General features: G+C 37.7%; 1 protein-coding gene across 1 annotated transcript in view; it reads right to left on the minus strand.

Moving 5' to 3' along the window:
- Positions 1-10,217, minus strand: part of LOC117327977 (cytochrome b-245 heavy chain-like) — a 32,178-nt gene extending 21,961 nt beyond the window's left edge. The window contains exons 1-3 of the mRNA XM_033885257.1: positions 10,005-10,217; positions 3,610-3,705; positions 2,491-2,601 (exon numbers count right to left, since the gene is read on the minus strand). Coding sequence (XP_033741148.1) covers positions 2,491-2,601; positions 3,610-3,705; positions 10,005-10,052 — 255 coding nt within the window. The 5' untranslated portion in view covers positions 10,053-10,217. The remainder of the gene's footprint in view (positions 1-2,490; positions 2,602-3,609; positions 3,706-10,004) is intronic.
- Positions 10,218-13,960: the final 3,743 nt, after the last annotated feature.

The following is a 13,960-nucleotide window of genomic DNA, read 5'->3' on the forward strand; positions in this document are numbered from 1 at the left end:
TGTGAAAGACAGTAAAATCCCAATGCTAAATGGTTCGTGTCGCTGGAAACAGAGAGTACACTAACCTACTGATCCTAATTGGCTATAGGAGGTTATCCAGACAACCTACTGATCCTAATTGGCTATAGGAGGTAATCCAGACAACCTACTGATCCTAATTGGCTATAGGAGGTAATCAAGACAACCTACTGATCCTAATTGGCTATAGGAGGTTATCAAGACAACCTACTGATCCTAATTGGCTATAGGAGGTAATCAAGACAACCTACTGATCCTAATTGGCTATAGGAGGTAATCCAGACAACTTACTGATCCTAATTGGCTATAGGAGGTAATCAAGACAACCTACTGATCCTAATTGGCTATAGGAGGTAATCCAGACAACCTACTGATCTTAATTGGCTATAGGAGGTTATCCAGACAACTTACTGATCCTAATTGGCTATAGGAGGTAATCCAGACAACATACTGATCCTAATTGGCTATAGGAGGTAATCCAGACAACCTACTGATCTTAATTGGCTATAGGAGGTAATCCAGACAACCTACTGATCCTAATTGGCTATAGGAGGTAATCAAGACCTGTGTTTAGCTGTGCCTAAGAACATTCTTCAATATTTTTCTAAGACTATTCTTTGAAATAAAGTTCAAGCATGTTGCAGCACAATTGAGCCATTGGCTTACTGATCAAACATTTGATGTTTTTTGTCTCTAAGACCTTTAAATCTACTAGGGTCAAAGGCAAGCATCCAATAATCATAGTAAAACACTGTTAGCCAGGTATCATGGCCTTGAACCTTTCTCTTCTTCACAAGTTGTTCAAATGTACTCTGTATAATGTTAACCCTGTGACATTTATAGTATTGCAGGGTCATTCATTTGAAAACAATGGAACCCCATCCAGTGGCAGTAGTTTTGGACACAATGCTAGAGTTCTTCATATGGCGTACAATTGAATTGAAAACGTCAAACTGACTTAATAAAGATTCACCTACTTTTATCTTTTATTCATATTTCTAACTTACAAAAAACAAATGAAGTAAACATTCTAATATGTAACTTCAGGCCTGGCACGAGTCAAAAAGTTGTCTTCCTTCGTCATTTGTGTTACTATGTTATATATATATGTGTGTGTATATATAGTATATGAAAAAAATACCCATAATCACCAATAATAATGGAGGGCAAGCCATAAAAGATAACTACACAGCCATGTAGCCTATCATTACATCCACATTGTAGAGGCAGGGTATTGTCATAATTGACTTGATTTTCTGATAAGCATGAAAGGCATGCATTACTATGTCAGCCCTGTTACTTATAACAACAATCAATAAACTTGGAGTTTATTTCTCAAACAAAATGTGCTTTTACTCACTATCTTTGAATCTTATAAGGTCAAATGAAAATGGGTGGAAAGAATGCACAGGAAGGAAAAGACATGTGTACCAGGTGTTGGGGCCCAGTAAGAAAAAAACACAGGTCCCAGGTGTTGGGGGCACAGGAAGGAAAAGACACAGGTCCCAGGTGTTTGGGGCACAGGAAGGAAAAGACACAGGTCCCAGGTGTTGGGGGCACAGGAAGGAAAAGACACATGTCCCAGGTGTTTGGGGCACAGGAAGGAAAAGACACAGCTCCCAGGTGTTGGGTGCACAGGAAGGAAAAGACACAGCTCCTGGTGTTGGGGGCACAGAAAGAAAAATATACATATCCCAGGTGTTGGGGGCACAGGAAGGAAAAGATACAGGTCCCAGGTGTTGGGGCACAGGAAGGAAAAGACACAGGTCCCAGGTGTTGGGGGCACCGGAAGGAAAAGACACATGTACCAGTGTTGGGGGCACAGAAAGAAAAAGACACAGATCCCAGGTGTTGGGGGCACTGGAAGGAAAATATACATGTCCCAGGTGTTAGGGGTACACAAAGAAAAAGACACAGGTCCCAGATGTTGGTGTCAGTGGATCAATTTTGGTTTCACTGCTTACATATTTTATCAGGCATTCACACCTCAGGGGTCTAGTTACCTAGAACATGGTAGAGAAATACGTTTTTTGTATCCTACAAGAAAAACAACAAAAGTTGAATCCAGCTCCATACAGCTATACAATTACTACATTCCTTCTGTGAACTCATAAGTCATTGGAGCAAACTATTTGTAGATGGAGACATTAACGATTGTAGGTGTAATTATCGTGATTATGGGTAATAAGGCACACACAGTAATAGTGGTGGAGGATGTTTATAGACTTACCAACCTCATTACAATACCATTCGGACTATAAAACCTAAACTTCTGATCAGATTATTGATAGCTGTCCCTACTATGCTGAGAAAAGCAAGAGGTTCAATGTGCCTGCATGACTTTTAACACGTACAAGAAAAGTAGAAAATTTTGTGACAATATGAAGGCAAGGGTATCCAATAAATTAATAGATATTTGTTCCAACAATGAGCCACTGGGGTAATAAAAAAGATCAAATTATCTATACTCACCCTGAAGGAACTTCTTAGGAAGGAGATGAAGTTTCTGCACACAGGCAACAGGATTAACATGCAGTTGAGGTTGAGGGCGGCTGCACTGGCTCGGGCCCAGGCCAGGGCAGGCTGGCGATACAAAATAACTGTCAAATATCACATAACATGTACATATAAAATAGTTTAAAGACTAAAAGGGGTGAGTTTGGATGAGAAGGTAGGGAAAGGAGTTGAGGATCTGGGGAGCAATGCAATGTGATGGGTAGTTAGGAAGAGCAGGCAGGGCTGAGGGACTTTGGTTGAGTAGCTGGGCAAGTGGAATGACAGGCTTAGGGATATGAGTTCGGTGGCTGGGGGAGAGGAATAATAGGCTGAGGGATTTTTTTGAGTGGCTAGAGGAAGTAGAGTAATGGACTGTAGGATATAGGATGAACCTTTAAGGTGCTAAATTGGAAGGAATTGGGGTGAATAGTGGGAGGGGGGGGGGGGGGGGGGGGGTTGTTAGAATTATCAAATATAGGTAAGCCACTTTGTAGCTAACTCAAATTGTATAGATTTCCATTTGGACACCATTTTACACCATTTTTGTATTTTTACATTTAGTTTCCTTTCCAGAAATCCAATACAGCCTCCTAATAACCATAGCCTTAGTATTGATACAGGTGGACAAAACTCCACCAATTAATCAATTAATTAAAAAAAATCATAATAAGTTAACAAGAGTTAGTTATTTTTCTATAATCTATCACCATTCAACACTTTATGACAGACTAAATTAATTTACACACTGATGGGTCAGGGATGAGAAGAGGGGGGAGGGGGGTATAGATATCATAGGTTAGGGGAAAGTCCATGATAAATCTAGGACTAGGTTCTAACTAAGAATAAGTTTGAATTGTAGGGGTTATAAGCCTGGAAAGATAAAATATGCATTAGGTGTGGTGAAAGTACACATGTCATTTCACTGACAGCAGCAAAGGTAAAAACCACATACTGTTAAACAGAATATCACAGAAACTGACCTGTTGACCTGTCTTTATATTTTATTGTATGTATCAATCTTTTCAATCCATCCATACATTTGTATTGACAGCGTTAGTTCCAGTGGTAAGTTTCCAGAAATATAATCAAACTTACCCCCAGTATTCTCCTGGTATAGAAGTAATCAATGGATGTCTCAAATCTCAAATATGCTTCTACAAATACCCCAATGTTTGCTCCAAGCCATAATGCCTGAAAAAGAAAATAACCGATTCATTAGTCTCCCAAAAACATTAATGAATGTCAAATGATCTTCCCAGAATACATTTATGATCAATTTGTGTGGAACTAATTCTAGATAATGTCAAAAATGTAGGTTAAAGTGGCCATTGTTCTCTCTACCTCATCCCCATGCCCAAAGTATGAAGTGTAGGAAATTGGGTCCAGACAAAGGTTTTCTATGATGTAGGTCAATAAAGGTCAAAAAGCAAGCCAGGGTGAACAACTTTTAAAGATATGATACACTGCCTCACCTTAGTCGACCCATGGCCAATATATAATATTCCAATAAATCTCACCTTGGTGGACAATATCATGTAACAACTATGAAGAACTAGCTATATATAGATTCACTGACAAGTAATGTTGGAAATGGAGTCTTAAAAATCTTTTTTCCTTTGCCATTATTGGTCAAAGGTCAAAATGTACATTAGATAAGTAGGCCAAAGTGATCTATTTTTGGTACATGACACACTGTCTCATCTAATTATAAGTTGAACCCTACACTAGTACTAAGTATAAAGTTCTGGTTGTGGAGTGCAGGATATAGAGCCCCAACCACCTTTTTTATATAGGTCAAAGGTCAAAATATCGGTCACAGTGGTCTACTCTTTCAACTAAAGTAAAGAGACACCTTGGTCAAACTTTTTTTTCATACTGTTTCGTTATTATTCCATTTTTATATATAATTAATATATACATGTATATAGAATTGTATTTGTATATATAATTAATATATATATATAGAATTGTATCACCTTATGAACAATAACAATTGGTTTTTGATGAAATGTTGTGCATGAAGATGTGAATTAATAATTAAACAAGAGGCCTAAAGTCCCTTGTACTATTGTTGTTTACTGCATGGTTTCTTTGTTCGATTAGAGTTAGTATTGGATGTATAACCCCATACCATGCACGATTGGAGCATGTGTACAGGTGGTATTTGGTTATCAATTTTCGCTTGTGCGTGACAATGAGGTAACATATACCATCTGAACTCATCAGGTATTGTCCCTGAAATAGTAAATTCCCCGAGGAGTTCCTGATGGTGACCTTCATACCCAAATGAAATCCAGCATGATCGTAATAAATAATAAACAAAAAAAATGCATTCATTTGAACAAACTTGGTAGACCTTCACCAAAGCATGCCACATGACCAGTTACAAGTCCCTAGGACTCTTGGTTATTAAGGTGACATTGTTTTAAATTTTTGCCTATTTGACCCCTGTGATCTTGAAAGGTCATGGTCATCATTTGAACAAACTTTGTAGCCCTTCAACAAAGCATGCTACAGACAAAATATAAAATCCCTTGGCCTCTTGGTTATTAAGAAGAAGTTGTTTACAGATTTTAACATATTTGACCCCTGTGACCCTTGAATGTTAGTCAAGGTCATTCATTTGAACAAACTTGGTAGCCCTTCACCAAAGCATGCCACATGACAAATATCATGTCTCTGTGCATCTTGGTTTTTGAGAAGAAGTTATTTAAATTAAAGTCGGATGGCTGGACGACGGATGGACGGCGGATCCTTTGGACAGGTAATCTAAAAACCTAGAAATGAAATTCGGAAAGATCAAGAGTACTTTCTGAGAAGAAGAAATAACAAACTTCAACTGTCAAAATCTAAATAATTTTTTTTTTTTTGTTGCTTACAAAATTCTATAAACTGCAGCATCATACTAATTAATGATTGTCCTGTTGTGTACATACTACAGCATTAAGTGGGGCCATTGAGTCAGCATTTTGTCGGTGGTAGGAAGTGAATACTACATGTAAGTTTGAAGTGTGTTAAGGAAGACATGTAAAGGTCATATAGCATGAGAAAATGTGATAGGATGTGAATCTGTTAGATAATATTCTTACACCAATTTAGAAATAATTTCCGCATGTTTTCTTTTTTATGCCTGCATATTGTATAAAATTAAACATAATCACTATATCAGATTAATAAAAGCTATTGTCTTTACCTGAGCAAGATTTGGTAAATTAGTTGAGTGTTAGGATTCTTTAAAGAGTAATGACTATAATTTAAATACAGATTGTTTAAGTGCGTGGATAAATTGTCGAGTTTATATTTGTGCCAGATAAGAAAACCTATAGACAGCAAAGGAATAGAGATTTCTTTTTTTTTTTAAACAAAATTTGTGATACATATGACCTTGTAAGAAGCTACAAGCATTATTTAGACTTCAGAGTTTTGTAGAAGATATTGTCTAAAAGATTTTGAATTCACAGTAACGACACCTTGACAAATATCCGAACTGATATCCTTCCCAGGGTGTTCAAAAAAGAATTGTCATTTTTGACCAAGTGTCATTTTATTTTCAATGTGACTGACAAAACCAATAATACTACAAAATATCAAATAGCAGGAAATACTGATCATGACGAGGCTTTAACATACTTGCATGGACATGAAAAAGGTGAGGTTTGAAACAAGAGGCACATGGGTCTAAACAGTCACCTGAGCTTTGCAATATTTAGGTCAACTTGACCCTTTCTGGTCCTACCCATCAGCCCCTGGGGGTTAGTCAGGCCAACAATCTGCATACCATCACACTATAGATACCATCAAACTGCCATAAAAAATACCAATTCTATCCAAGTTAGAATTATTCCAATAGAAATTCAACACATGATAGTCAAACAAGTGATTACCCTATAAAAAATACAGTTAAGTTTAAATTTACCCCCTTCCAAAGGGCAAACATGAGACCCCAGGGTCATGAAATTCACAATTTTGGTACAGCACATTAAGAGCCTTAAGCTTCCATCTATGAACAGTATTTGATTCTACCTTATTTGGGTCTTGAGATGATTTTTTTTCAAAATTTCAAGTCAATCTGAACCTTTTTTGCCCCACCAAAGGTCCCCTCAGGGCTCGCGACTGTATAATTCATAATTTTGGTTGACCTTTGTTCATTGAAGGTTTCTGAAAAATTCCCTTGAAATTGCTTCAGGGAGTTTCTTCATAGGCACATGACTGTCAAAGCACGACAATTGACAAAAAGGTGATTAGAATAGTGGTCTCAGGTGACCTTAAATAAAGCAATTATAGATGCCAACCCGATTGTTGATGAACATTCATGAATGAGTGCTTATTTTGAAATTAAGGGCTAAACTATCAAAGTTACCCGCTTATCAAGCACTTCAAACACTGGAACTTCAGATATTTGTTTCACGAAGAACTGTCTCAGGGATATCGATGGGTGCCCAATATACCCCCAAAATCTGTCGGATTCCCACTCTGCTCCAATCTCTTCTTATAATGTATACATGTATACTCAGGTTATCAATTTATGTAGATCAATCCAAATCAGAAATAAATAATTAATTCAAATTTACAAATAAATGCTGGTTTATTTGTGTATATGAGATACAACGTATTTGTTTAATTTCTAAACAAACATTGTATTGAATATTTTGGTCAGTTGATAATGAAGTGCTTACAACATACCCTTATCTGTTAACACTTAAAATGCTGGTTTACTAATCAAATGATTTAAAAATCGAAGATTACATGCAAGTTACTTGATAGTAAAGCCGGTTTCTTATTCCTGATGTTATTACATTTATCAAAATGACTAAGAACAGAAAGATATCAGATACTTTTTGGAACTTCAAGCTGAACTCATCAAATTAAAAGCATAGTTTTAAAGAAAAAAATATCATACTTAAAGCTAAATATCTTGACCCATGCATGTTACTTAAAGATAACATCAAGGCAATTTTACATTGACAAATAGTCTATTTTAAATTTACATTTTTTTATTCCAGTTAGTTGACAATTGTCCCAATCCTGTACATAATATGTACATTCATCAATTGTATTAGATCTATAGATACAAGATATAGAGGAGTATGACACCCTGCTGACTTGATTTCTATGCCTTCAGTTCATAATATTAGTTGTTTATTTTTCAATGTTTTTTTTCACCTTTTTTAAGTAATTTCCTTCTTTCATGATAAACAATAAACTACCCCTTTCCAAATATTTTAATCATTTGACCAGTGACATAGATCTAGACACCGGACCAACTGAGTCACAATAAGTACATGTATCCCTCCTTAAACATTACGTTATCGATGCTGAATAAGCCATTCTCTGATTCGCATTACCGTGATATCAATTTCATATTATTTTTTACCATGAATAAAAGTCAGAAGAAAAGCGCTGCCTCAAAACTGTATACAAATTGTATACATTTTGACATTCATTCAATGTTTTGTTAGACTTATATTACTTGCATTATTGTAAAACAGTTTGCTAAGAAGTCAAGACCTGTATATATTTCTGCTTGTGCCGATATGATTACTGTCAGCACTACACTGAAGGTCTTGTCATCAGGGCCATACAGAATCATTCTGTTTTTGTTTCCTTATATCTTGTAGTTTCTTTCTTCAGAGGCAAGCTACATTCTTGTTGTTATTGAAAATGGTTTAAAATAAAATATCAAGAATATTATCAGGATATCTGAATGAATTGTTATTTCTTACTACATGTACAGTGTATCTATCCACCACATGAATGGAGTGCTAAACAGCTAGCTGTCTCCACTTGGTAATAGAGGTTACAGCCATATTGCAAATTCCGTCCTTCCGCAAGGCAGAAATTACAGAAATTTGCATGTTTTTGTACAATATCCATATTATTTTTAGCATTGGTATTTTGCATAAATGCATATATAGTATAGTTCAACTACATCATCAGTTAATCAAAAGAAAGTGCAAAATGAACGGTGGAGGAAAATAAATTGGAAATGAAAGTGAGAAGTTGTGACATCACGTGCTGTTATCAAAACATGGCTTACTGTATATATAACATACTCAAGAGGGCTTTACAGGAAATTACACAAGTTGGATCTTAGAGCTTACAATTACCATACAGGGAGGTCTTAATTAACTCAATGAAGGTTTTAACTGTCCATTAATCCTACAGAAAAGATTTAGTGTTGAGTCATTGTGTTGGGGCTAATACCTATGTGTAATGTATAAATGTATGATATCTTCACTTTCAGGGTAAACAGATAACTATCTGAACCCTGTGATCAACATCAGTTATAAACTGACCCACATTTTATAACCTCACAATGAAAAATTTCAGCAGTCCTAATATGCGTGACATCACGCTTGATATTTCTAAACCTTTACTGAAGTGATCAAATTGTATCATGAGCTGTCATAGGCTGATTTAAAAGTAAATTACATGTCCTTCTCAGTTTTCCTATTGGTTTTCTGACAAGGTCTTTCATCATTTCACTTGTGGTAATAACAGAAAATAATTGTATAACTGTAACATAATTACATAATACCTAGTGGAACTATTTTCTAAATTGGTACAATTACCTAGTACAAATGATTACCAATGATTTTAGCATTGTGATGATTTCATGTGATCAGGGCATACAATTCAATAACCCAGTGATTTTTAGTGATTTCAGAAGTCAAATAACTTTTTCTCAGAAATTTGAAGGGTCAAGACAAATGTCATATATATAAGCATCATATATATCCCTTCAAACAGAAGAGTCAGATCTAATTTTTGGTAGTTAAAAACATGCTCTCAATGGATCTACTGGAATTCCTGGTGATCACTATCAATATGCAAGTATAGTCAGTGATGAAACTGAAATACATAAATCCTAATTAAATTTAAATATATGAATATTAAAACATAAGTTACCATTCCTATCCAGAGGTTCCTACATTAACAGCTAATGCATGTCTATATCATTTTATAGTTTATTACTACAGTCTTGATACAATTTGATACAGTGCCCTATCTATATTTATAAATGAATATTTATTAATATGACAAGCTTATGAATGTACGTTATATTTTAAGTGGTTCTACTAGAATGTAAGTGTTTGTGTGCTGGCCATGGGGCATGTTATATCATAGGCCTATAATTAGTCTTCTGTTAATTCAGTGCACTGTGCGACCATATGTATACAGATTTGTATACAGCACAAAAGATATTCTACAATGACAATTGACATGGGATAAAGGTACATATATATACGTAATTAATTACCGCGATGTGAATCGAATCACCATATATAGACCCTAACTACCATATAAGTTTTAATTAATATCTTGTAAACCCAAGACTTGGACACGGTCGTAATACAATAGATATTACACGCACCTGCAATTATAAGCATACAATATAAGTTAACCTTACACCATCGCCTTCACAAATCTCATCGGGCTGGACACTGAAATGTTCCCCTATATTTCAGCTAATTTTGAAATCTACTTACAATGACAATCCACCTTGGCAAATCGTTCAATATTTTCCCACAAATCATGTTTAGATTTTGAGGACACCGTCATTGGCGAACCTGTGAACCAGCTTTACCGCCTCCGATCTATAGCAGACGACCAGTGATATATCGCCCGATAGGCCTCGTCACACACTTCATCTTTTTTGTAAACAAATACACATGTTACTCTTACTTCCTGAAGTAAGTTTTCGCCACCTGACGGCACAATGACAAATGAAAGAGTTATTTGCCCTTATAGATCTAGATCTAGCCACCAGGATTGCCTCCCTTCCAACAAATAGATCAATACATAAATCTCAATATTCATTTTACTTTTATCAATAAATTTATTTCATCAATAAATGATGATGAATTAATTAACATTAATAATAAGAGTAAAGAATGGACAAAAATATTTCTGCCTGATACTGATAATTCTTGATCGAGGGGATAATTATAATTTAGGCCTACTATAGCTAGCGACCATGGTCGTAACTAATCCGAATGGTTCTGATGTTAAAGCTGCCTTGTGGAGATTTAACGTCTACATAGTAAGATCGTCAGAACATTCGGACTAGGTCGTAACAAAAGGCAAGCACTATTTCATTAATTTATGAATATTTCTAACTTTTTTGTACCGCGTATTTTAATCTCGTACAGTCAGACATATCTTTTTTTATAGAATTTAAAATACAGAAGTGGTTTAAAAAAAAAAAAAACTTTTTTATACTAGCGCCTGTGGGTTTATAAGAAGTAGAAGTGATATTCATAACAAAGAGATAATTATTATATACAGTATTGTTGGTGAACAAAAACGATAGAATGCATAGCGATATAAAAAAACGAACTAGTCTATGTATTAAACATCAATATAATAAGTGCATGTTGTAAACCGTCAAGTAAAGTATTTAACGGTCGTGAGTAAACTATCCTTGCGGTTTCATTTCAATTTTCGAAACATAGCTTGTGGTGGTGATTTCGATTGCTTTGAATTCCTAAAGTCCATAACTTGAGTTGCTGAGTCTGTCATTATGTGATACGGAACATCTATCTATGTTCCTACGTGTATATTCCAGCTGAACTGCATATATCGGTGTTATAATCCACAGTAATGTCCAGTAGATCTAGTTATAGATCACGCATCGATACAGATGTTTGTTACTAGGAGTGAAAAAAGGCAAATTTAATTATCAATCGAAATTCTTTGTGGGTGATACCAGAGACCTATATACTAGTATATAGGTCTCTGGTGATACCAAGAGGTATATATGTATATACGAAAACGATTAGTTGTAGACGCTAACGACAATATATCGCAAACCTTGACAGTGAAACAGAAAAAAAAATACATGGGGTTGAGGTCAGAGGCCTTTCGTTTCAACCTCAATGTCTAAACTGATTTCTGATATCGACCCTCAACTACGTTGTCTTCGTTTTCTAAACACATTATATTGCGTCACTGCACATGGGAGCTGTTGTTATTTCTGGTTTTGAAGAGGATCGAGAACAAAAACCGCTTGTTGAAACATAAGGGAAAATAGAAACTAATGAACAATACCATGCTACGGGTAGTTGTTGTGAGTTAATTTTTGAGTATTTTAACTTCATAGATATACCTAAATCAGCTTAGAACTTTATATTTCGATTAATACAACTTGACATTTCTCAAGCACAACAAAAGCAGGTGAATTAACAATCAACACTTCTCAGCCATGTTACCTAGTCTCTCCACCATGTTACCTAGTCTCTCACCATGTCACCAAGTCTGTCCACCATGTCACCTAGTCTCTCCACCATGTCACCTAGTCTCTCCATCATGTCACCTAGTCTCTCCACCATGTCACCTAGTCTCTCCACCATGTCACCTAGTCTCTCCATCATGTCACCTGGTCTCTCACCATGTCACCAAGTCTGTCCACCATGTCACCTAGTCTCTCCACCATGTCACCTAGTCTCTCCACCATGTCACCTAGTCTCTCCACCATGTCACCTAGTCTCTCCATCATGTCACCTAGTCTCTCCACCATGTCACCTAGTCTCTCCACCATGTCACCTAGTCTCTCCACCATGTCACCTAGTCTCTCCACCATGTCACCTAGTCTCTCCACCTAGTCTCTCCACCATGTTACCTAGTCTCTCACCATGTCACCTAGTCTCTTCACCATGTTATCTAGTCTCTCACCATGTTACCAAGTCTGTCCACCATGTTACCAAGTCCGTCCACCATGTTACCTACTCTCTCCACCATGTCACCTAGTCTCTTCACCATGTTATCTAGTCTCTCACCATGTTACCAAGTCTGTCCACCATGTTACCAAGTCTGTCCACCATGTTACCAAGTCTGTCCACCATGTTACCAAGTCTGTCCACCATGTCACCTAGTCTCTCCACCATGTTACCTAGTCTCTCCACCATGTCACCTAGTCTCTCCACCATGTCACCTAGTCTCTCCATCATGTCACCTAGTCTCTCCACCATGTTACCTAGTCTCTCTCCATCATGTCACTTAGTCTCTCCGTCATGTTACCTAGTCTCTCCACCATGTCACCTAGTCTCTCCATCATGTCACCTAGTCTCTCCACCATGTCACCTAGTCTCTCCATCATGTCACCTAGTCTCTCCACCATTTCACCTAGTCTCTCCACCATTTCACCTAGTCTCTCCATCATGTCACCTAGTCTCTCCACCATGTTACCTAGTCTCTCCACCATGTCACCTAGTCTCTCCATCATGTCACCTAGTCTGTCCACCATGTTACCTAGTCTCTCTCCATCATGTCACTTAGTCTCTCCGTCCTGTTACCTAGTCTCTCCACCATGTCACCTAGTCTCTCAACCATGTCACCTAGTCTCTCAACCATGTCACCTAGTCTCTCCATCATGTTACCTAGTCTCTCCACCATGTTACCTAGTCTCTCCACCATGTCACCTAGTCTCTCCACCATGTCACCCAGTCTCTCCCTCATGTCACCTAGTCTCTCCACCATGTCACCTAGTCTCTCCACCATGTCACCTAATCTCTCCATCACGTCACCTAGTCTCTCCACCATGTCACCTAGTCTCTCCACCATGTTACCTAGTCTCTCCACCATGTCACCTAGTCTCTCCCTCATGTCACCTAGTCTCTCCACCATGTCACCCAGTCTCTCCCTCATGTCACCTAGTCTCTCCACCATGTCACCTAGTCTCTCCACCATGTCACCTAGTCTCTCCATCATGTCACCTAGTCTCTCCACCATGTCACCTAGTCTCTCCACCATGTTACCTAGTCTCTCCACCATGTCACCTAGTCTCTCCACCATGTCACCTAGTCTCTCCACCATGTCACCTAGTCTCTCCATCATGTTACCTAGTCTCTCCATCATGTTACCTAGTCTCTCTACCATGTCACCTAGTCTCTCCACCATGTCACCTAGTCTCTCCACCATGTTACCTAGTCTCTCCACCATGTCACCTAGTCTCTCCACCATGTCACCTAGTCTCTCCACCATGTTACCTAGTCTCTCCACCATGTTACCTAGTCTCTCCATCATGTCACCTAGTCTCTCCACCATGTCACCTAGTCTCTCCACCATGTCACCTAGTCTCTCCACCATGTTACCTAGTCTCTCCACCACGTCACCTAGTCTCTCCATCATGTTACCTAGTCTCTCCATCATGTCACCTAGTCTCTCCACCATGATACCTAGTCTCTCCACCATGTCACCTAGTCTCTCCACCATGTCACCTAGTCTCTCCACCATGTTACCTAGTCTCTCCACCATGTCACCTAGTCTCTCCACCATGTCACCTAGTCTCTCAACCATGTCACCTAGTCTCTCCACCATGTCATCTAGTCTCTCCACCATGTCACCTAGTCTCTCCACCATGTCACCTAGTCTCTCCACCATGTTACCTAGTCTCTCCACCATGTCACCTAGTCTCTCCATCATGTTACCTAGTCTCTCCATCATG

Source organism: Pecten maximus, chromosome 5, assembly GCF_902652985.1.
Source record: "Pecten maximus chromosome 5, xPecMax1.1, whole genome shotgun sequence".
Taxonomy (NCBI): Eukaryota; Metazoa; Mollusca; class Bivalvia; order Pectinida; family Pectinidae; genus Pecten; species Pecten maximus.